This window comes from Octodon degus, unplaced genomic scaffold (genome assembly GCF_000260255.1).
Source record: "Octodon degus isolate 3935 unplaced genomic scaffold, OctDeg1.0 scaffold00047, whole genome shotgun sequence".
Taxonomy (NCBI): domain Eukaryota; kingdom Metazoa; phylum Chordata; class Mammalia; order Rodentia; family Octodontidae; genus Octodon; species Octodon degus.
Window position 1 is genome coordinate 407,758 of NW_004524623.1, and position 23,618 is coordinate 431,375.

Sequence of the window (23,618 nt, forward strand, 5' to 3'; positions counted from 1 at the left end):
TCCTCTGAGAAGCATGTGTTCATCTCGATGCCCATTTCTGGATTGGGTCTTTAAATTTTGGGGCCCTAGTGTTTTTTAGTTCTTTATAAATTCTAGAGAGCAGACTTTTGTCTGAGTACTTTTTTGTCATGATTTTTTCCAGATTTGTGGGTTATCTTTTCACTTTGTTGGTAATTTCTTTTGACATGAAAAAACTTATCAGTAAGAGCAGGTCCCAGTTGTTAATTCTTTCTACTGTTTCCCTTGCAATTTTATTTTTGTTCATGAACTCTTTGCCTACCCCAGTGTCATCAAGAGTTCCTCCTACTTTCTCTTCCATGAGATTTAGTGTCTCTGCTTTAATGTTTAGATAGGGTTTCATTTTTCTAGTGTAGATATAAAACTTACAAAGGCATAAAGTAGTAAAATAGCTACTGAACTATTTAATGACCAAAATGTGCATAAACACTTTATAATATATAAAATAATGTTTTAATGTTGAATTATTATTTCTCATTCCCAAATTTTTATGGAGATGCTTCTCATGAGCTTGGGTTGTGTTTCTCCTTAACACGTTCTGAGCATCAGCACATCAGAGTACATCATCTTCAAATCTATTGGTTTTAGACATATTACTTTATAACTCGTGCATAATGCTGTGATTAGAAATTTGCCACAAACCACAAGAACCCAGTTGACTAGCATAGGACTGTGAATCATCTAATTTAACATGTGTGTGTGTGTGTGTAATCATGACCTCCTTGAAGCTACTTATATAGTACTTTTTTATTGTTGTTTTTATTTTTGTGGTACTGGGGATTGAACTCAGGGCCTTGCACTTGCCAGGCAAGCGCTTATTCCACTGATCTATCTCCCTGGCCCCATAGTACTGTTTTTAAAACTGATTTTAAATATGCTTTTTCCTAAGAATACCCATCCTCTGCATCTTTCATCCTCCTAGAAATAATGAATAAGACTGTTTAATTTGTTTGCCTCTTTTTTTAGTAATCCTATCATATGAGCTTTTGAAGTATCCGGATGCGACTGCCATTGTTTCTTTCCAAAACAATTATGGTATTATTAAAAAAAAGTCACTTAAAATTTTGCACTTTTATAATGGTGGACTGAGTCACTCCAGAATTTTTTAAACAATGTCTTGCCATGTAGTTCAAGCTGGCCTTGAGCTCACAGCAGTGCTCCTACAACAGCACACCTGAGATTCAGGAAATGTATGCTTCCCTTCAAATCTAATGCATGGCCAAGGCTGAGGCCCAAGGCCCAGGGCCTTTATCTTCTCACAATGCAAAGCTTCCAGTATTTCAAACAGTAGTAAAATCTAGTGGTTCTGATCTGCTAGTGCGCTCACCAACTTGTAAAAGTAAACATTCTCCTTGGAGGCGAACCTCACCCTAAACTGCAAATGTGCAACAAAGTTTTGAGCATGTGAGGAGACAAGAAACATGAACAGCAGCTGGATGAAGTCATAACACAGGCCGACCTACCCAAGCTTCAACTATTGGGCTTATCAGAAACAAACTCTAAAGGAACTATTTATAGTACTCAAGGATATGAAGGTCAAGCTTTGACTTCAGCTGGGAACACTAAGGAGTGAAACAACATATTTGGAGATGAACCATCTAGGAATTCAAGAACTAAGACCTACAACAACGAAAATTATGAATCCACTGAATGGTTTTAGCATTAGACGGAACATGCTTGAAGTATTAATTTTCAAAGTAGAAGACAAATCAAAAGAAAACAATCCAAGCCAGTGTAGAAAAGATAGAAAACACAGACGAGAACAATAAGAGATAAGGAGAATATTGTGAAGTACAGTAATTGAACTCCCAGATAAATGATTTAAAAAAGCATCAGTAGTTGAAATTACCAGCATTTATGAAAAATAACTTTCATAAGCATCCGTAAACAACGCCAGACATAATATACTTCTGAAATCCTTACTTAGACACATCATGGTAAACTTGTAGGAACCTAAAATTGAATGGAAACTGGTCAAGCAATTAGAAAAAAAAATTTTTCATTCAAAGTCGTAACAGATTGATGAGAAACTTCCCACATAGCAAGAACAGAGATGCCATATGAGATTGCCAAGCAGGAAAAATATCATACATAAATGAAGGTGAAATAAAAGATATTTTCAAGTCAATGAAATAGATTTATAATAAAAGAATTTCTAAAGCGTGCTCTTAAAATATAAGGAATGGAAGTCAAGGAGCATAATAAATGTATAAAGTTAATATTGGTTATATAAAAATATCTTATTCAAATATACATAAGTGTTTACATATATCCTGTTATAGTACATTATAAAATTGCATATTAATCAAGAGGTTGAATGAAAATAAAATATTCTAAATTCTTACATTGTGTGGGAGAAAGATAATGCTATCATGCCATCGTACTCTAGAAAAAGAGGGCTGCCCTCAAGAAGTCAACCAGTGACAAATGCTGGGGAGGCTATGGGGAAAGGAGCCCTTCTCCACTGTTGGTGGGAAGGCAGGCTGATACAACCATTATGGAAATCAGTATGGAGATTCCTCAGAAAGCTAGGAGTGGAGGTCTCATCTAGGCCAGCTTTCCCCCTCCTGCGTATTTTTCCAAAAGAACTAAAATCATCATACCACGGCAATGTATGTGCACCCATGCTTATAGCAGCACAACTTGTCATAGGTAAATCTTGGAAACAGCCCAAATACCCATCACTGAAGACTGGATAAAAAAGATATGGACTATTGTACAGCTATAGAAAACATAAATTCAAGGTTTTTGTAGATAAAAGGATACAACTAGAAATTATATTGTTGGGCCGGGGAGATGGCTCAGTAGAATAAGCGATTGCCTAGAAAGCACAAGTGCCTGAGTTCAATTCCCGGTTCCAAACCAAAAAAAAAGAAAAAAAGAAAAAAGAAAAGAAATTATATTGTTAAGTGAAATAAATCAGATCCATATGTACAAACATCGTATTATCTCACTAGTGTGAGAACCTGAAAGAGTAATTAAAACTAGAAAGGTACAGTAGATAGTGTGAAAGGGAAAGAATTTGTTCAGTGGGAAGAAAAAACTTAGATGAGGAAAGACTAAAGAAAGAAAGAAAAATATATTTAGGCATATAGCAGCATAATTTGGATGGTTGTACTGCCAGCTTTTGAAGGGAGCAGTTAATGCTTTTTTAGTCTTTTTATTCTTTTTTCTTTTGAATTTTGTATATCTTTTTTTTTTCTTTAAACCAATCTTGAATGTTTGTATCTGGTAATCTAAACAACTAATTTGAAAATAAGATCATGTAATACAGCAACCATTGTTGAATACCTATTACTTTGTTTAGTGAAATTTTGTATTGTTTCTAATACTGTTTTTTTCTATTACCATTTTGTATTCTTTAAAAAAAGATACATAAATAAAAATAAGAAAGATAAAGCTATCCATTTACATGAGACTTTTATAAGCAAAAGTAGAATATGACCCTTGAATTTTTAAAAATGATAAGTGAGCTCATAGAAAATAGAACAGTATCTTTGTGACATGAGATAAGATAATATTTTTAAATAGGACACAAATAACATTGATCTTAAAGGAAAGAATTGATAAATTGATTATACTAAAGTAACAACTGTGTTCATCTGTATAATAAAACAGTGGAAAGCTGCAGTATAGAATTGGCAATTTGTAACATGTATAACTAGTAAAGGACTCATATCAATGTCTACAAGTCAGTGAGAAAAAGACTCTTAACCAGTAGACAAGTAAGAGGCTGGAACGAAGAATTCCCAAGAGAGGAGGTCCAGATTGCTTCAATCCTGCGATAATGTATTTCATTTCATACATCAGAAAAACACATGTTGCACCCATGGTGAGACACCGTTGTACACCCAACACAGTGCTTTACATTACAAAGACTAACAATGGCAACTATCAATGAGGATGTGGAGTGAAAGGAATTCTTCTACCTGCTGGTAGAAATAAAAAGTGTACCAGTCATTTTGGGAAAAAGTCGGGCATATCTGAGTTCATGTATGTGTGGTCCAAGAAAATTGTGATCATAAAAACATAGTTACCTGTAGCCCAAAACTAAAAGTAAGTCATGTCAGTAGTTCAAGGTATCAATTTTTATTTTTTTTAGTGGAACCAGGGATTGAACTCAGGCCCTTGCTCTTGCCAGGGAAGTGCTTATTCTGCTGAGCCATCTCCCCAGCCCCTAAGCGATCAATTTTGATGTTTCCTGACAGTGAATATTCAACATTAAACTACTATGCTAAGAAAACAAGAATGAATTTCACTGAGGAAAACAAGGGAGACAAAAGTCTCAGATGCTGTAAGATTGCATTTATGAAGCGGGGATGAAGCTCAGTGACACAGGACCTGCCTGGCAAGCACAAGGCCCTAAGTTTGAATGGGTGGTATTAAAAAAAAAAACAACCAAAAAGTCACAGTTATGTAAAGTACAAAAAGAAGCAACACTAACATATGATGCTAGAAATCAAAACAAAGGAATAAATTTGAGGGGGGAAAATGGTGGTTGGGAGTGCATGAGTGGAGTTTGCTCATAAGGTACTATTTTCATCTGAGGTATATTCACTTTTTGATCATCGAGCTATATCCACTTACAGTTTATGTATTTTTCTGTATGTAGTTTTGCTTCAGTTAAAAAAGTTATTTAAAGGAGAAAAATTTGAGGGACTCTAATCTGAGATTTATAAGGACTCAAATATAAAGTGATATCCTCCTTAGAATTAAGGAAATTCTCCTCTTTTATTAGGAACATGCTTATTGCAACATTCTTTACGTACATGATGATCACATTCATCAGAGAGAACCTGTACACATACATTACACAACTTTTTCTCCCACTTAACCCTGTGATACTGTTGACCTGTCCCCTGATAAATTCTGAATTCCGTGGGAGCATCTCTGCCTAACACAGCGGATGTCACTGAGTACGTGTGGGATTCATGAAGCAACAGACTAACATGAGAAGTGTGTTCCATTTCCCAGGTGAAGAAAACGACGGAAGCCACCTTGCAGACAATACAGGACATGGTGACCATTGAGGACTATGACGTGTCCGAGTGCTTCCAGCACAGCCGCTCCACAGAGTCCGTGAAGTCCACCGTCTCTGAGACCTACCTGAGTAAGCCCAGCATCGCCAAGCGAAGAGCGAACCAGCAGGAGACGGAGCAGTTCTACTTCATGGTGCGACATCCGTCCCGGGCCACTCCCAACAGCCCAGATCTGGGCCACCCCAGAGCTGCTCCTGTAGCCGCCTCACAGTCAGCAGATGACTTGATTACAACATGGACTGCTGGCCCCTCTTGAGGTTCTGATTTCGTCTGGGTGAAGTTTAGGAATTAGTTTTGGAGTTAGGACTGCTTTAAAACAAGAGTCTTAAACTTTAACATATACATCAGCAGGAGAGCTTGTTAAGATGTAACTTCTGGCTGCTGTAGGTCTGGGAAGGAGAGGGGCTATGGCTCTGCATCTCATCTGCGTCCCCCAGCCGTGGCTGATGCTGCTAGGCTGCAGCTACACCCTGAGTACCAAAATTCTAAGATCTAGGAGATGAAAGTGGCTAGCCTTCACGTCTGCATGAGCAATCCCTTAACGCTGAACTACTTTTTGTTTTTTGGGTTTTTTCTATTTTTGTATTTTAGTACAGGGTCTACACGGTCTCACTACATAGATCGCACTTGTAATGATCCTTCTGTTTTCAGCCTCTCATGAGCTGGGATTACAGCAGGTGCTCACCACCATGCCCAGTCTCAATCCCCATTTTATCACACCTTAGGGGCGGGGCCAGCACATTGCTCCTGAACTGCTTTTTTAAAAAATAAAAATTGATCTTGCCTTTTGCAGAAACTCCGAGAGTATTTGGAAGGCAGTAATCTCATCACAAAACTCCAAGCCAAGCATGACTTGCTGCAGAGGACTCTCGGAGAAGGTCAGCTATCTGGAATAGATGAGAAGGTGACCTGGATTGTACAATGTGTCGTGAACGTGCTCCACAAAGAGTATGAACCATGTGCTTGTGACTTAGGCAGCAACACTACAGTTGAAGTTTGGTTTTATATGTCTGTGATAACCATGGTTTCTCTCCATTTTCTTTTTTAAGCGTCATAGTGAACTGCAGGAAGAATAATAAATCTGGGGAGGGCTGAGGAACTAAACCAGAGTTCATGTGAGCTCTCAGCAGAGCGCTCCTAGGACAGTCTGGAGAAGCTGCCCTGTTGCAGTGCCTGAAATTCAGCTACTTTTTCCCTTCTTGGATTTCTCCACCCTCCCGCACCACTGCTTCGTTTTAATGGGCTGGTATTTGTTGTTCTCTCTGTGGCCTTTTTGGACTCTAGAAACCAGCTAAACCAGTTTGGATGACTTCTTTTTCTTTTCATTAGACATTGTTGGTAGTTGAGAAACAGTCCAGTAGTATAAACAGAATGCTGCGTCTAATAATAAAAACAGTAGCAAGAGATAGTTCAGGATGTCCCTGAACCCAGTACAGAGCCCAGGCTGTCCACAAGCTCTCAGCCATTCCCCTGCCTCAGCCCCCAAGTGCTAGGATTACAGACATGCACACCTGGCTGAATATTTTTCTTACTTGAGGAATTGGTTCTTTTTTTCTTCTCTTTCCCACAGAGTATCATGTAAATTCTTTTTTTTTTTTCTTTTTTCACAAGTGCCTCATATTTGAAGTAATGCCCTCATAGTCAGTTGCCAGCCTCAGAGTATAAATTATCCTAAGTGTAGAAGAAGAATGCTTAGAGGCACAAAATCCTTCCCTACAGGGGTGGATACCACTTTAGAAACTGAGATTGCGAGGATTAAGTAGGGGTGCATTCACTGTTGGTGACGTGTGCTGACGTGTGTTTATGTGGCTTGGAGCCGTGTTCTCAACTGTTTATGGTACTCACGCAACATAAATTTTTTATGTCTCCTAGAAAGAAAGATGCAACAGTTAATGCTACTTCACATGTCACTTTTGGCTAGGATAATACTTTGGCCCATTTGCTGAATCTGTACGCCAGATTCTGTCTTTTGCTGTTGCCCTGTATAAAACTGCATTCTACTCTATCAACTCAGAGCCAGGATTCCTTTAGCTTGCAGTTTCTTTCAGTGAATTGCAGGGTGCTAGTGAGACAGCTGTGTTCAGGGGCTCAAGACCTTCCCTGCACTAAGCTTACTCTGCAGCAGGAAGTGGACGGCTCTCGCCTGAGAGCCGCAGCTCACACTGGCCCCTGACCACTGGCTGCAGGCCCCTCTGCTCCCCGGCTCTGGCTCCCTTGCAGGCTTGGCAGCTCACCAGCTTCTGGTCGCTGCCTGGGTTTGACACTCGGAGAAGAGATGAGCGGAGAGACATGCCCTGCCCCTCAGTGGGGTCACTGTGAGCCTGCTGCCTTTCCACGCAAGCCCTGTTCACGTTAATAAGTTTGCACCGAAGGAGCCTAGGAGAGTTTGTGGCTGCTGGCCCATGATGAAGCAATCCAATGGTGAGCCCTTGGGAAAGAGTCCAATTCCCCTTTTGGTTAAATAAGGTTAGTAGTTCAGGACTTAATGCTGTGTTTGGGGACAGTCTTGGGTTTTTAGATAGAAATCACCTCACTAAATAATACTGGATCCATGGCTTCAAAAACTCCCTTCACAGTAAAACAAATAGAGCCTAACCCAGGGATTTAGCAGTTGATCATACACAGCTGAAGCTGTAACTACAGACATGTGTTTGGCCTGCCTTCCTGCTCGCTGTTGGCAGGCTACCAATGGCCCAGTAAGATCTTTGATTTACAGCATTGTGGAGCAACTGCATCAGGCCCTTAAAGTAGCACTGTCAAAATTCAGAATTTTTAAGTCTTTGGAAGTTACTGAAATAGAAACAGAGAATGAGCAGTTAAACCAGGCTCGTCCTTGTCAACTTCTCCCCTCTACAACACCATTCTATCTTTCTGTGGCGTCACTCCTTTATAAATTGAGCTTAAACTGACCCAGTAAATGAGATAGATATCCATAACCCTAGGGCATGGAAAATTATCTTTTATTTTCAGTAATGAGCCTAATGTTCACATTCGCTTCTTTGTGTGCACCATTTGGAGTTAAGAGGGTGTAAATACCTGTATGATTTTGCCAAAACAGAAAATCTGACAGTGGGAACCAAGCTCCACATTACATTGTTTCTTGCACTGGGCATGGTGTTTCTGACAAAGGCATTAAATACGTTGTCTTCGCACAGTCCTTTGTGTGGCTTAGAGTAGGAGTACAAGTATACTTTCAAAAGAGAAGCTGTTTGTGAACAATTATTTCTTTTTAGAAAAGCGCTGCAGTCATTGATATTCTTAAGGAAGAGAAAGGGCTGGAAAGAAATGCCACCAGTCCACAGAGGTCATCTCTGGTAATGACCACTGGGGAGCAAATCCAGGGTGTCTCTGTTAGTTGGAGCTATTTATATTATAAATATTTCCTCGAGATTTTTTTCCTCAGGTTGCCCCCAAACTTATTTTGATTTTGCTTATTAGCTAGAGAAATAAAATGCATTTAGGTGCAGGACATAATTCATGTCGAATTCTCAGGTAAGATATTGGAGTAGCTGAGGCTGGTGTTGTACCAAGGATAAGTTAATCTTGGGTCACTTTTTTTCCTCCAAATGACATACATGTATGTGTGTGCATATGAAGTGGGTCTGTTATTTTTAATAATTAATAGGCCCCCAAAGAAAGTGATTGAAATCTAGGGCCGGGGAGATGGCTCAATGGAATAAATGCTTCCCTGGCAAGCGCAAGGGCCTGAGTTCAATCCCCGGTTCCGCAAAAAAAGAAAGTGATTGAAATCTAATCCTCAGCCCACTGGAACCTTTCACATTTCTCTGGGAAGGAGCATCATCTAAGCTTGTGTGTTCTTGATCTATTAATGATCGTACTGAAGAAAAAATTAAGCCTCATTTGTCAGTTGTGACGCTATCAGGACTTTTAATTGGAAAACCACTGACTGGGGCAGTGTGGTTGTGCTTTGAATGATAGTATTTGCAAATGCTGCTTTGGTTCCATTATTCAAAATGTGTCTTTTATTGATTTTTAATGTTTTATAGTATTAACCATAGATGAATGGAATAAAATTATTTGAAGTAATTTTAGGTATCTTTAAATCTTGGGACTAATTGGTTGAGGTATTTTAACAAAAATAGTACAATTTCCCATTTTTAAAATATTTCATTAATAAGGAATTACGATTAGCATCATTAGCATTGAATCACTTGAAAATAATTGACCTGTTAGTCACATGTACCACCATTCATACGTACAGATATTTAATAATTTACATATTCATGTAATTTATTAAATCTATTAAAAGTCTTCAGCATTTTGTATTTGGCTTTAGCCGCATGAGGTAGGCAGAAGCCATACACGTTCTAGGGTCATTCAAAGTGTTTTCCAGAGGGGCTTTGCCGGATAGTTGTTTAAAGAGCTGCTTGGGTAAATGCAAGCAGGTGCACAGGACCACGGTTCGACTCCCAGCTCCAGAAGCTGTACCAGACCTGCCCTTAAGGCTGCCTAAAGTAGAAAAAAAAAAACCTCTTTCTCAAATTTTGGGCCCAGGGAGATAGCTCAGTAGAATAAAGCGCTTGCCTGGCAAGTGCAGGGTCCTGAGTTCAATCCCTGGTACCGCAAAAAAAAAAAAAAAAAAGTTTTCTAGAAAACAAAAATAAGGTCTATTTGCAAAGCTAGTACAATACAGAACTTGGGAGCGCAAGTCCAGAACTGTAACAAACCTGGACCCTCGTACCAGGCCACCCGGCGGTAGTATCGTGGCTTTGGGCAGCTCATTTTTCCATGCACTCACTTTCTTCTATAAAATAAGAATATAGAAGCTACTTCATTAGATGTTTATGCAAGGTATGAGCGAATATATCTAACATAGTGTTTGGAACACTTTAGAGAACTTACTACCTAATACTAGCTTAGAATGCTATCTAATGAGTATTAAACATTGCCGCTTACTACTGTATATATTTTTATCCCATAATAAAGCATGTAACATGACAATACAATACAGCACCACACAGTTTCTCTACCAGCTGCGGTCATTTTACTGGGTCTTCCTGGGCCAACTCCCGTGGCCCCAACACAAGCTAAACAATAGAGCCGCTCAGATCTTTATCTCAAGTGCAGTCTCTTCTCTGTGTCTTAACCCTCTCTAGCCAGCTTCCTGCCGGACACTGTTAGGATACCACACCACGCCAAGCTTCCTGTTTGGCCCTCTACTTTCCACGTATGATTAGCTACACATTTTTCTGGAGTTTGTGTGCACCACTTCTAACTGGCAAAAAGCCCCTAAAGGAAAGGACCTGTGGTTACACGATAGGTGGGACTGGGTAGAGGAGGGGGCACCGGGTTCTTCTCCTTTCCCACATCCCTACTCCATGTCTGGCTAAGAACTGATTCTCTGCCAACATGTACAGGGGTCGGACTATGTCAGTGAAGGTGTTCTCAGATATTATCTGCTGACCCTGGTTTAATAAGTAAAGACTAATCAAATATCTTATGCTGCTTGTCCTTTAAAAGTAAGTAGTAAGCCAGAGATCTAGCTCAGAGACACAAGCACCTGCCTGGCAAGCGCAAGGTCCTGAGTTCGATCCCCAGTACCAAGAAAAGAAGTGTGTAATAAAGTGTGAGCCTGGGCATATTCACCCACTGCTCCCACCAGCCAGCTTTCCCCTTCCCCGGGGTTGTTATGCTGGTCTCGCCCAGGAAGTCTGAATCTCCAGTCTGATCTAGTGGACGGGGCTCACCTCTCTGTGCTGTTAGGTGACCTCCCATAATCAGCTGTATTTTCAAGCTCTTTCAAGACCAGTCCATCATTTTGCAAACAAATCAGCTGAATGGTCCATGTCTCCCACAGCTCCTCTCATTGCTCCACCCTGGGTGTAAAGAAGAGCAGCCAGCAGCCAGCAACACATGCGAACTTAAATTAGTGCAGATTGTGAGAGGGCCATAAAAATTCAGGCCTGTTATTTAAAGCAACTCGAGAAGCCCAAATGTATAAAAGCAGCTCATGTTTTGAATGACAGAATTCTATGAAAGGTTTTCAGCTTGCAAGTTATTGGAATGTAGTATCATTTAATGTCTTCCTATGTTATTATCTCAAAATGTCATTTTTGATTATAGAATACAGCTTCTCTCCCAGTTCCCGGATTTCATGTCAAAGAATATTAGTTTAGTCTAAAGGAAAATAAAGTCTCAAAAGATAAATAAATAAATAAGAAAGAAAATAAATTCTCTCAGCTCCACTTGACCTCCTATTCCTCCTGGAGAAGTATCAGTCAAAACAGAAGGAATAACTAACGTGCAAATCTGAGATATACTTTGTTTGTATTTTGTGGTTAAAATGAGTTATAACCAAGAAATTTTGCCCTCAAAAACGGCTTCCTCAAATTGTCGTGTGAAATTTATTTCTCTAATCTGTAGAATTCATTAAATGTTATTCTGCTCATTAAAAAAAAAAGACTTCATTAAATGTTATGGATAAATTTTATAACATATGGACTGAATTACTTATTTATCTTTATATGCTGTTCTCATGTTTTGTACCATAAAACGTGTGAGTTATTATAAACTCAATATCCTAAAATAAGGGGCAGATGATACCAAAAAATGACGAAATAATTGGTAATACAATATATTCCACTAATTCTTTTCGATTCACTTATTTTATTTTTTTCTTTTCAGGTCACAAAGCTGAATATATGACTACAAGGTAGGAAGATATTTTGTCATAATTCATAGTGTACCTCAGTTTCTGTTCTCTTTAACAAGAAGCAGCCATTTAAGTGCGACAGACGTGAATACGCTTGGTTAGTGAGCATGGAAGATAGTTTGGGCTTGACAAAAGACGGCACCTTGAAAAGCTGTGATCCTAAAGCTGTTTAATAAGCAGAATCACTAACAAAGACCTAAGCTGAACAGGCTTGGTTTTCCTAATCCAAAGCATATTACATCTGTCTTTAGAACAAGCCTGATTAAGACTTGCTTGGGTATTTAGTTAACAAACAACATGATATAGGGGTTGGGGAGATGGCTCAGTGGAATAAGCGCTTCCCTGGCAAGTACAAGGACCTGAGTTCAATCCCCGGTTCCACCAAAAAAAAAAAAAAAAAAAAAAAGATATATATCTACTGCATGCATATGTGGAAAGTATTAGTTATTTTCTGTTCCACTCTGTCTTATGTCCCACTACTCACAAATATTAAAGCTATATTAAATACTCAGAGGATTTTTAGCTCTCTACCATTATTTCACTTTTAAAATCCTAACTTTTAGCACCAACAATAGCACTGCACCTTTTTTTTTTTTAACTACTCATAGAAGCATTTGTAAGCCACTACTGAGAAAGAAAGGCCATTTTGGAAAACGATTCTGACTTGAGCTGGGGAGAATTTGTGGTGGGTGTTACTTTTCTATGACACCATTTGTACAGCATCCAGAAATTATTCTAGTTGACGTAGCAAGCCCTTGCACTTTTGAAGTTAAGTTGTACTTGAGGTCAGAGGCATCAACAACCAGTATTTTCTAGGTCCTGTAGCTTATTATGGGCAATTTTATTCATAAGGAAGCTCCACATACTTCCTTGTGAACCACCTAGAAAAACAGAGCTACTGACTTTTCTAAACTTATCAAAAAAAGAAGAAAAGACTGAGGTTTTCTTTCATGTTGTCAGTAGCAAAGAATAGTATTACCTCAGTGTAGTCATATGAATTTTATGGAGTTTTTTCATATACAGTATCTCTCTGCACTGTCATTTTCTTTCCTGTTGTTTCTAGAGCATATTTAATACAAGTCATTTTAAAAATATTTTTAAAGGATTGCAATGTATTAATTTGCAGTGAGAACTATAATTTTCAAATACCCTGGATGTTCACACAGCACCTTCCCTCATGAGCATCCCCTGCAAGAATCCAAGCCACCAGCAAGGTGTGTGGTAGGCACAGAGCCAGGAAGAGGCATGTAGTCAGGATGGTACATGGTCCAGTTCTGCTTCCTGATCAGAACCGGCGCCCCTCCAGTGTGCTCTTAGCCCACCCTGCCATGGAACTGACCTTGCCTCCCTCAGACAGTTCATTTTACTCCCAAGCCCCTCTCAACAACTTCAGTTTCTTTGTATCTGCCTCACACTTTACATCCTTTGGGGTAGGCCATGTTCAGGCCTTTGGTAGAAGCATCAGAGGGCATCCAAGCCTCTGTCAGCCTCAGCCAAGGATTACCCTGGATCTACCCGTCACACAGGAGTGGCTATCCAGTGCCACGGAAAGCTCTGGCTCCAGCCACAGATCTGCTTGTTGCATGAACCAGAGACCAAATAAATTCTGATCCCTATTCCTTTGCCTCATCCAGATATCACTGAATGTAGAGATCTGATGGGTCCTGTGTTAGAATTATTTTTCTAGCTTCAGTATTTGGTATTTTGATCTCTTGGGCTTTAATAAACCCTGGAGGCACTGCCTCTTTGGATGAAGCAATTCTTAGGGATAGAGATGACCAGTTTACAGATACACCTTTTATAAGTGTGCTAATTAATCCAGAGCCCATAATCCAAACCACTTCCTTCATCAGATTCCCACCTTCAGAGCCACTTGCCTTATACTTCAGGGTCAGGTACCACTAGGGACAGTGCCAGTCCCTGAGACCCCTTGAAACTAGTCAGTCTAACCACTGCCAGGCCTGCTTGCCCTGCTTCTGTCAGTCCTTCCAAGGAGAGCCACAGTAAACACTCTGACTTACATGTCCCTCTCACTCTCTCTCTCCACCTCCTGATCAACCTTAGTGGCTCCCCGTCAGCATCTCCCTTCCCCAGCACAGCAGCCAAGGATGTCCCTTCCTTATGGGGACAGTAAGAAACTTTTCAACAGCAGTCGCCTCTTGATCTGTTGGCTTCACCATACCAGCATAAAAATCTGCATTATAAAGACATTTATAAACTAATGAAAATGTGGATGAAATCAACAGTGAATTGCTGAACATCTGCTACGTCCCCTCCTTCCTCCATGAATGGCACTGAATTTGTGAAAGATTTCAGAGATACCAGCTATAGTATGACATGACGTGTTGCCTAGTTTCCATAGAGATTTCCATATTCACTTCTAGATATTTGTTTGTAAGGACTTCTTTTACACCCTCGGGTGCCATGGGACTTGAGGTACTACTGCTACGTCCCTCATTATCATGAGGCCACCTGCTGGGAGATTCTTAGAGTCTATGAAAGGCTGTTATCTATAGGTTTGTTCCCCTGATCTTGATTATTGTACCTTTCTATCCTTTCACATAAATTATTGAAGTTTTTGTTTCGAATCTAGACTTTCTGAATTTGAGCAGAACAAACTGAAAAAGTACTGCTTTCTAGAAGTCTATAGCTTACAAAAGGCTTTTTGGAATTTCCAAGTGTGGTGTAGACATTGCAGTTGAGGAGTTTAAATTGCAGTGTCTGGAAAGAGGTCTCAGGGCCCTCCTTCTGCGTACTTAGCACAGATGTGGAAGTGGAGTCAGGCTCCTGCTCTCCAGCTACAGCGCAAGATGCTGCAGATTTTTCAAATACAGTGTGCGGTGCACTGGAGGCGCGTGTGTCAGAAAGACCAACTTATACACCGAGCAGACAGGCAAGCAGGCAGGCAGGCCAGAGACAGAGTGCAGGACCCCATAAATACGAACATCCGACTGCTCGAGAAATACTGAGCTGGTTGGGCAGTTTGTTCTACAAGATAGTAATTCATGTGAGCTCGTGCCTCTTGTCAGAAACAGCATTAAAACTAAACACTACTCTTCTAATTTGTGAGGCATTAATGGCTATTTTTGCATAGCATAAAGTCCAGCTAACACCTAAGAGGTGTTGAACAGATGTGATATTACTTGCAGAGAGGAATTATGTTGTACCTGAAAATATTATATTTACTTGATTTTTCATGTTGGGATCCATTCAGAGACCTAATTTTAGGGCCAAGTGTATCTCGTAATGAGCACCAAGCATCCTGCTTTGTAACGTTGGCCAAATAGCTCACAGTTGCAGTGTCTTTCATTTTTAAGCATACTAGCACACAAATCTCAGCTATAGCGTGTAAGAAGACAGCAGTGTAAACGAATCCTTTGTAAACTTTTTTTATACATGAGTAAAAATAAATGGGAAGGGGTGGGACCCTCTGCCCCCATGGGCAGGGGTGGGAAAGGAACCCAGAATCCTGCGGTTAGTAATTTGGATGTGACCTGTGAGTTTTTCATTTTGATTTCTGCCATGCTCAGTAATTATATTCCCTTCCCTTAGGCCTCCAAACGTTCCCCCTAAGCCCCAGAAACACAGGAAGTCCCGACCCCGCTCACAGTATAATGCTAAGTTGTTTAATGGGGATTTGGAAACATTCGTCAAGGTAGGGGCAGCAGCCCTCCGGGTGGCTGATCTCCCCGCTTCTCACTATAATGGTCTCAGCCTCTCATCCAAAGAGGCAGGTCATTATGTCCGAGTCTGTCCTGGGGCTCTTTGCTTTCCCAGAAAATCAATATAATATTTCCTGAAGTCGGAGAGGAAAGAATATTTGGGTTGCGTGTCTTCAGAAAAGGAAATAAACATGAATGTTATTAGGTGGGCGAAACAGAAGCCCTTTATTTTTTTTAATGCCATAATTTGTACAAAAAGAAAAGGACAAAAAAAAAAAGGCAATACGTTATTTTCTCCCCGTGCCACTGAGATAGCCTACAATATATTTCAAACTTCCATTTGTTAGGCTCTCTCTGCAGCACAGCAAGAGTCTTGATCTCCTGTGACTTTAGGAATCCATTATATTGGCTCAACTGGAAGGCCCTGTGGCCTGTACCTGTGTCTCTGCTGTGTTTACTCTGTCTTCTTTTTCATCCTGTCTTTCTGATAACGCTTCTAGCCGAGGACGAAGAAACTCGCACCCGAGACATCAGGTATAGTGCTCGAGGGGCGCCAGCGCGGCCTCCCTCGCTGCTGGCGTCGTCCCAGAGTCGCACTCATGCTTGGCTTTAATTAGCTTTCTGAAGGTCCTTAAAAGAAAAATGTCTGCAGTTGCAAATTAGACAGGCGTACAAATACACTTTATTTGGAAATGAACTATATAGAAATCAAACACTAACATAAGAAAAAAAAGCAGATCAGTTAAGCTCTCCATTTTTCCAGTATGAGTGTGGCAAATGTATGGAATTTGACGGAAGGAATTTTACAAAGGAAAGTTAATGCTAAATAGCATTTAATATGAGATTTTGGATTCCAGTACAAATTATATTTTTAAAAAGGGGCTTTCTTTCTGCTTCGTAGCTCACATTTTATGACATGGACTGCAGTGTTCTTGAAGACTAAATTTATATGGGAAGCCATATTTTTTAATAACCTCCCTTAACTGGCCTGTTACAGAGCTCTTTCTTTAAATACATGTCTGTTTATTGAATATGTGCACTAATCATTTTTAAATAAACATATTCAAGTGTATGGATGTGTAATATATAAGGATAAATAAATGCATATATCCATAAATACATACAGAGCTCTGACAGCTGTAAAAATGACTTCTAAATCTGGAATTAAGTGAAAGCCACTGGATAACCTAAATGGCAATCACAAATCCATTGCCTTGAGCCTTAAGCCCAGAAGAGCCTTATTAGCTCTAATTTAATATAAAATTATTGTTAAATTTGATTACCTCGTTTCCCAGCCCATGGCTCCTAAGCAGGGGCAAATGGAGAGGAGACAAGAAAACAAAAAGCAGTGAGATGCGCAGCCGATGACCGACAGAAAGAGCACAGAGGAAGCCCCAAGAAGCGGGTGCCTGACTACTGTTTTGCTAAGACAGCGTGAGATAGCTGTTTAAGATCATAGATAGCTATTTAAGATAATAGCACAGTACCCCTGTCAGGTTTCTAAAAGATGTTTCCTTAAGTACTGCTAAAGGAAACCAAATGGAAGTATTAAAGGAGCAAGCAGTTAGCATGGGAAGTTCACTTATGTAAGTGCTGCTTCTCCCAGAAGGCACAAGGTAGTGACAGTGATGCACAGGGCACAGAGGTCTCTCTCTCTGTGCTTCGGGAAAGGGCTTGTCCAGATGAGGTCCCCTCAGTATCACTGGCAGAGAACCAGAGTAAAGTCGTTTTCCATGTAGGGAACACAGAGGTGTGTTTGCACAGGCCTGGAGTGCAGCCATTGTTTTACTTGTAAAATATTTTCTTCCCAAGTATGTGGCATCCATGAAATTAAAGCAACACACACACACACACAATTTTTGACTGCAAAATTCATTATATCTGAATGATATAATGATAGCTATAAGATTAGCAATCACCTGATTTTAAAAATATTTTTAAATAGTATAAAAACTTAAAACGTTTATTTGGAATTTTCTTAGTGCAAACATTTTTCTTTTAATAACTTTTCCCTTGTTTTTCTTTATGTTTTAGTACTAAGTTCAGCTGAGGTATAAACTAATAATTCTCTTTTCATCCCTTACATTTAAATATTTGTTGCTCTTTTATATCATTGTTTCGTGAACTATTCCCAAAAAGGTTACTTTCATTAAAATATGCTTGTGTATTAAAGAAAAATCCCTTTACACATTCAGTAAATTTTGATGTAATTCCATTGACATCTTGAGCCAAGTAGTCCGCACTCAGATGTGTCTTTATTCTTAAGGCTCATCTTTAAGGAATCAATAAAATGTGTGGTCCTAAAACAAATTAACTAATTAGAGAAACTGAATACAGGCCCCAAAAGTACCTGAGCCATTATATACTGATTTCATTGTCTTAAAATTTAAAAAAAAAAAAAAAACTTCCTTAAAAAATGCATTACCAGACTGGGCATGGTGGTGCGCACCTATAATCCCAGCGCTTGGGAAGCTGAAAACAGGAGGATCACTACGAGTCTCCTTGATGTAGTGTAGGCCCTGCACTAAATACATTTTTTAAAAAGTGCATTACCTATTCTAGAAACCATAAAGAATTTAAATTGCTGAACTGTATTATTCCCAATCTTTAATCTACTGCTTAATTGGGAAAGTTAGTGGTTATTCAATTGTTCTAATATATAAATGCAGCTAACATCTTGTTGTGTTTCAAAATAAAATTTTTTCCTCATGAATATATGCTTGGTTTCAGCTAATCATTTTTGAGTCACTTGTTTTCTTTAAAGATTTAATTCCTGAAAGATCAGAGTCTTAAAAATATAAGAAGAATATAGCCAAACTCAGTCACTTTCTTTAACTTGCTGGACTGCATGGCATTGACACATGTTTAACTGTAGCCTCACCATCTCCTTCATCTCATTTGTCATCTGATACATTTTTTAAAGCACTCCTGTATTTACATTTGCTTAATAGAGGGCATTGATTCTTTTATAACATATGGGAAAAGAAGACCAAAAATAAGTAAATAGATAAAACAGACTCCTTTCCTAAGACAATGACATCTTCTGGGATATACATTTGTGCAGTTTTTCTTAATCCTAAAAATATGAAAAATCCTTAAGGATGAATAAGTTCTGAGGCAAACTAAGTAAATACATGCCACATTTTAATTATCTCTAAAGCAGTTCTGGGTCACACATGAGGCATCATGTGGGGCATGTACTCCCAGGAGCATGGTGGAGAGAACGCTGAGGTGGTTGAGGGGTTGTCTTATGGAGAAGGCTGCGATAATCCCTCTTCCAGCGTTCTCTGTCCATCCATCAAAGATGAACCGCTTATATCAGAACCTTGCCAAAAATGAGTTCTTCATTTTGCCATGTGAGCCTAAATATGAAGCTAAGAGATGAGTTAGCTTTTGACATCTCTAGGCACAAGAGGCCAAGTTGAAACAGTATTGTCCCCTTGTATTAAATGTATTTAATTTGGTTTGCTACAGAACTGCAATCTACCTTTGTTTAAATGTAGAAGTCTTTCACCTTTTGCGGGGGTGCCCCGATTGTAGAAGGGGTGGATTTGGAAATGATCCTCTCAAAGGATTAAAAGATGATTACTGTTGAACTGTGAGGTTTATTGTGGTTTGATATAGACACTTCCCTTTGAAGTTAACCAATTTCCCTCTCCTTACTCAGGACTCGGGACAGGTTATCCCCCTCATAGTGGAAAGCTGTATTCGATTCATCAATCTCTATGGTAAGCCATACACTACAGAATTCTTACTTGAAAAATAATGGTGAAGAGTGTTTCAGTAAACATGACTTTTCATTTAATGCTTCTTAGGAATAAATAGGGAACCTAAAGAATGTGATAGGGTTTCTTATCCTCTTTTTCTTTTGCTGGCTTCAGGTCTTCAACATCAAGGGATTTTCCGAGTATCTGGTTCCCAAGTGGAAGTCAATGATATTAAAAATTCATTTGAAAGAGGTAATTGGCTGTCTGTGTCTATATGCAAAACATCTTTAAAAGTCATTACTGTGTATTGTGCAGTGGCATCCTCATCCCGTATCTCCTCAGAGCCTCTGTCTTTGCACTGAATTCACTGTGGATGCTAGAGTAACCCTCTATTCAGGATAGCCAGAGAACAAGACCCAGATCATAAGTCTTTGTTATTAAAAGTGGAAAAACATATGAGCTTGGTATCCTGACAATGATCACCCATGACACATGTGCCAAGGTGGCCCTGAAAGGCCTCCAGAAGACACTGGGGTGGCTCTGGCCTAGTCAGCAGGTGTGGGAGGCAGCTCCTCCCAACTCGGCTTCCTTTGTCAGGCGCTCCTTTCTTTCTCTTCTTCCATTCCCAGGCTCATTCGATGTGACGTAGTTGGCGCCTTATTCATGTTCATAATTGGTTGTCCATAAATACTACTAAAACTTTAATTAATAGTATATTTTGATTAGCAAAACCATATGCTTTAGTGTTAGGAAAACCTAGAACCAAATCAGAGTCTCATTTACTACGAAATTGGATTTGAGTCAAGTGAGTCAATTATTACCTAGGTCTCAGGTTCCTCAAATGCACACTTGTAGCTTGTAAGGATTAGACTTAGACATCGTCTGTGAGACTGCCAAGCTCCTTCACGATAGCTGTTAGTTATAAATGCCCTCCAGATGTGATCACTTGTATGGCATCCTTCTCTGGGCACATCTGTGCCTTCCTTCCTGTGTTTGGAGGTCAAGGCGAAAATGTAGGGTGTTCATCCCATGGCGGGGACCCGCTTTCCTTCTGCTCCATTTCCCCTGGGAACCCCTAGAAGTTTACAGCCTTGGTTGAAGAGCGAAACTGGAGCCATGTGATTTTCTCCTGTCGCAGGTCTCTGACCAGTAGCTATTTCGAGCAGAGCTGCATCTCTGTCAGGGGCTAAGTCAGCACCACTTGACAAAGATTCTATCCAGGATGACAAGATGAAAGGTGGTGAAGCATCAGGTCTCCGTGCCAGCCACTACAGGCAGAATGATCTGTTCTTTTTCCTTGGAAATCTCCCTGTATTTTTTATTTGTCTACAATATCTTTGGTTATGGTTTTCTCACAGAAGGCAAAAAACAACAATAATTATAGCTGATGAGTTTGTGTTAAGTAGTTTTGTGCTGGGGGGGGGGGGGTGGGGGTTCCACTATCAATAAAGTGCCCTTAGAGGCAAGCAGTCTGTTAAAATACAGTGTACACTCTTGAGAATTTTAGTAGATGGTGAATATAAAAATAGACTTTGATTTATATTCAAATCATATTATATTGGCCTTTTAAAGGACTTCCTTCTAAGGTTAATTCTTAGAAAGAAGAAGTAGCCAGTATAGTTGCCTAGTATTTTAAAACTGTTTACCACAAAAAATATATATATGTAATTTCAAGGGCCTAGGAATAGAGCTCAGCAGCATAAGTTGCCTGCCTGGCAAGTACAGGGTCCTGAGTTTGATTCTTGGTACTACAGAAAGAAAGAAAGAAAGAAAGAAAGAAAGAAAGAAAGAAAGAAAGAAAGAAAGAAAGAAAGAAAGAGTTAAACAAATAGCAATGAGACAGTTTCAAAACCGATTAATAGGACAGTTTCAATAATTAATACATTGCATATTGTTGTCTTCGTAGTGGTTATTCAGAGTACAAGATGCAGACATGATATCCTGTCCAAACACTATTAGTACAAATCTTTCTTCTCATTGAATTAAGAGAAAGTAGCTGTATACCTATCCTATTTTGTAGATACAGATACAAAAAGGTCCTTCATTTGTATGTGATACATTTTTTAACAGCTACTTTTCATACAAATACCTTGATACCATTAAGGTACATTTTCAAATCCCTCCGCCTGATTTCAGAATTTCCCACTGTTCAAGGTGGCTCTTAAATGTACTATGAATACCACCATGCTACTTTGGGAAACACCTGTTACTTAATTGGAGGCATTCACAATTACTATGTGATAGTTTTATTTTTTTTTATGTGATAGTTTTAATAAATTTTGCTGACCCATATTATATAGAGAGGCCTTTATTGTGTCTTTTCCCAGTAGAATGTGACATAGAATGTAGTTTTTAAAGTAATGTCAAATGATTACCAGTTTTAGCTTCAAAAAAATGTTTGGTAAAATTATAAATGCCACAATATTTTATTTTAAGATTTGGGCAACTTGTGAGGGAGTATTTTGTAGCATAAGATTTTTTTAAGCTTTATTTTAGCTAACTATTTTTAGGTTAATCATGGGGTGGGATATCTAGACCAATCATTTTAATTTTAGTACCATATAATTTTTCATAAAGCATAATTAAAAGATTCGTGTGTATATAGGAATAGCAATATATGGGGGAGGGGGGGGAGAAGCGCTGTGTATCTGAACGCTTTCTTTTCTAGGTGAGAATCCTCTAGCTGATGACCAGAGCAACCACGACATTAACTCGGTGGCCGGCGTTCTGAAGCTCTATTTCCGCGGGCTGGAAAACCCCCTCTTTCCTAAGGAAAGATTTAATGATCTGATTTCTTGTATCAGTAAGTACATTTTCTTCTTAGTCTTTTCCACCAGAATTGCTTCACTAACAACTTCCTGGAAGAGACAGCAGTCCTCCTCCACATGCCCCCCGCCACCCCATGACCATGGTATTTCTGAGGCCATTAGTTTTCCTTCTGGATCCGTCATGACTCACCCTCCCAGCTGTGGCCTCACCCTTAGCCCAGCAGGCTTTGCCTCAGGCTGAGCAGCTTCAGGCTCTGTGGAACCCAGAGCTGACTACTTAGTTGCTGGAGTGAAGCCGAAAGAAGGCAGGTGCCAGCTGCCTGAGAGAGAAGAGAGGGGCCAACGAGATAGCTCAGCAGACTAAAACACCAGTTTATGCAAGCCTAGGCAAGCGTAGGGACCACTGTTCGATCCCCCACACCACATGCCGCACCATCCCCACCCCTGGGGTGTGTACTATTTGTTGAAAAAAAAAAAAAAAAAAAAAAAAAAAACTCTGTAAGTGTGGAAATAGAATCTTTTTGGCTTTTTTGTTTTTAACCAGTATTAGAGTCAGACTAAATTACTCAACTTTGAATGTTACTTCAAGAAATAAGGTAGGGTGGGCTAAGAGCTCATGAAGGTACAGGAATACCAGGTAGCAATTAACTGTCAACTGGCACCCCCAGCTCACAGGCACAGTTGCTCTGGGACTGTGTTTGATGCGTTACAAAGCCAGTAATCATCAGCAAAGTAGAACAGAGCTGCTTTCTTCAGTGGGGCTTGTGGCAGTGCACAAAAAAATACACCAAGAATGAGTTACTAAGCACAGTTAGCTTCAAGGATGCTAAAATTACAGTACCCCTCTAAGTCCAAGGTCCCAGGTAAGCGTCTAGGGCTGACTTCAGCCATACAGCTTTCATCAAAGTCAGGCTTTCCGCTTGATAGAGCACACTCTCCTGCCCCACCCGCCACCCCCTGGATTCATAAGTCCCATTGACTTGACTGCGAAGACCTCCCTCTCCTCACCCCGCCTTCTCCACCCCCTTGCCTTGGTTTCTCATTGGAGCTCTTATAATCTCTTGAACAAACTTTAGTTCTGGATGCTGTCCTCCCTCCACAAACCCCAGCCTGCATCACCCCACTGTCTACACCACAGCTAGATTCAGAAGGGAGACTGCCAGTATTTGCTCTTTCCCCTGTATGAAACCTGGCTCGTATTTCCTATAATCCTTGGTATGATCAGTTCATGGAATGCAACGCCTTCTGTATCCAATCCTGCCCTCTGTCTAATCTCTTCCTGCTGTTATGCAACCGTCTTCTGCCTCCCTAGCCTATTTTTTTGGTAGTGTTTAAATATACAAGGTAGTTTAAGAAAGTGCACACAGGCCAGGCCCTTTGATACCGCCATGCCTTCGCCTAGGCTATTTCTGTTACTGTCTTATAGCCATGGACATCTGCTGTGAAGGCTTGGCTGAAACAGCCCTTCTCTCAGAACTCCATCCTCCCTGCCACCCGCAGTGAACTGATCTCTTTCTCCTCTACTAATATTCCGTGGTGTTCCTATCTCTCTAATTTCTCTAATTACCCTATGTTACAATTCTTTACTTCCTCGGTCTCCTTCCACTAGAGAAGGAGTTTAAGGAACAGATCAAGAATATGGGTTTTAGACTAAAACAGCTCAAGTTCAAACCATAGCTCCATGCTTGCTCGCCAGCTGTGGGACCACAGGCGAGTTTCTTAAACTCTCCACACATCATTGCCTTCATTGA

The 23,618-nt window shown here is 39.9% G+C and overlaps 1 protein-coding gene across 3 annotated transcripts in view; it reads left to right on the forward strand.

The window, feature by feature from the left end:
* The window catches only part of Srgap1 (SLIT-ROBO Rho GTPase activating protein 1), a 346,632-nt gene that overhangs the window by 271,507 nt on the left and 51,507 nt on the right, over window positions 1-23,618 (forward strand). The window contains exons 9-15 of one of the 3 annotated variants that reach the window (XM_004632122.3): window positions 4,993-5,190; window positions 5,851-5,935; window positions 11,703-11,730; window positions 15,283-15,385; window positions 19,060-19,120; window positions 19,274-19,351; window positions 21,768-21,902. In XM_004632122.3, coding sequence (XP_004632179.1) covers window positions 4,993-5,190; window positions 5,851-5,935; window positions 11,703-11,730; window positions 15,283-15,385; window positions 19,060-19,120; window positions 19,274-19,351; window positions 21,768-21,902 — 688 coding nt within the window. Of the gene's footprint in view, window positions 1-4,992; window positions 5,191-5,850; window positions 5,936-11,702; window positions 11,731-15,282; window positions 15,386-15,892; window positions 15,927-19,059; window positions 19,121-19,273; window positions 19,352-21,767; window positions 21,903-23,618 lie in introns of those variants that run through there. The other 2 variants (XM_004632123.3, XM_023716312.1) reach the window with 2 other exon arrangements.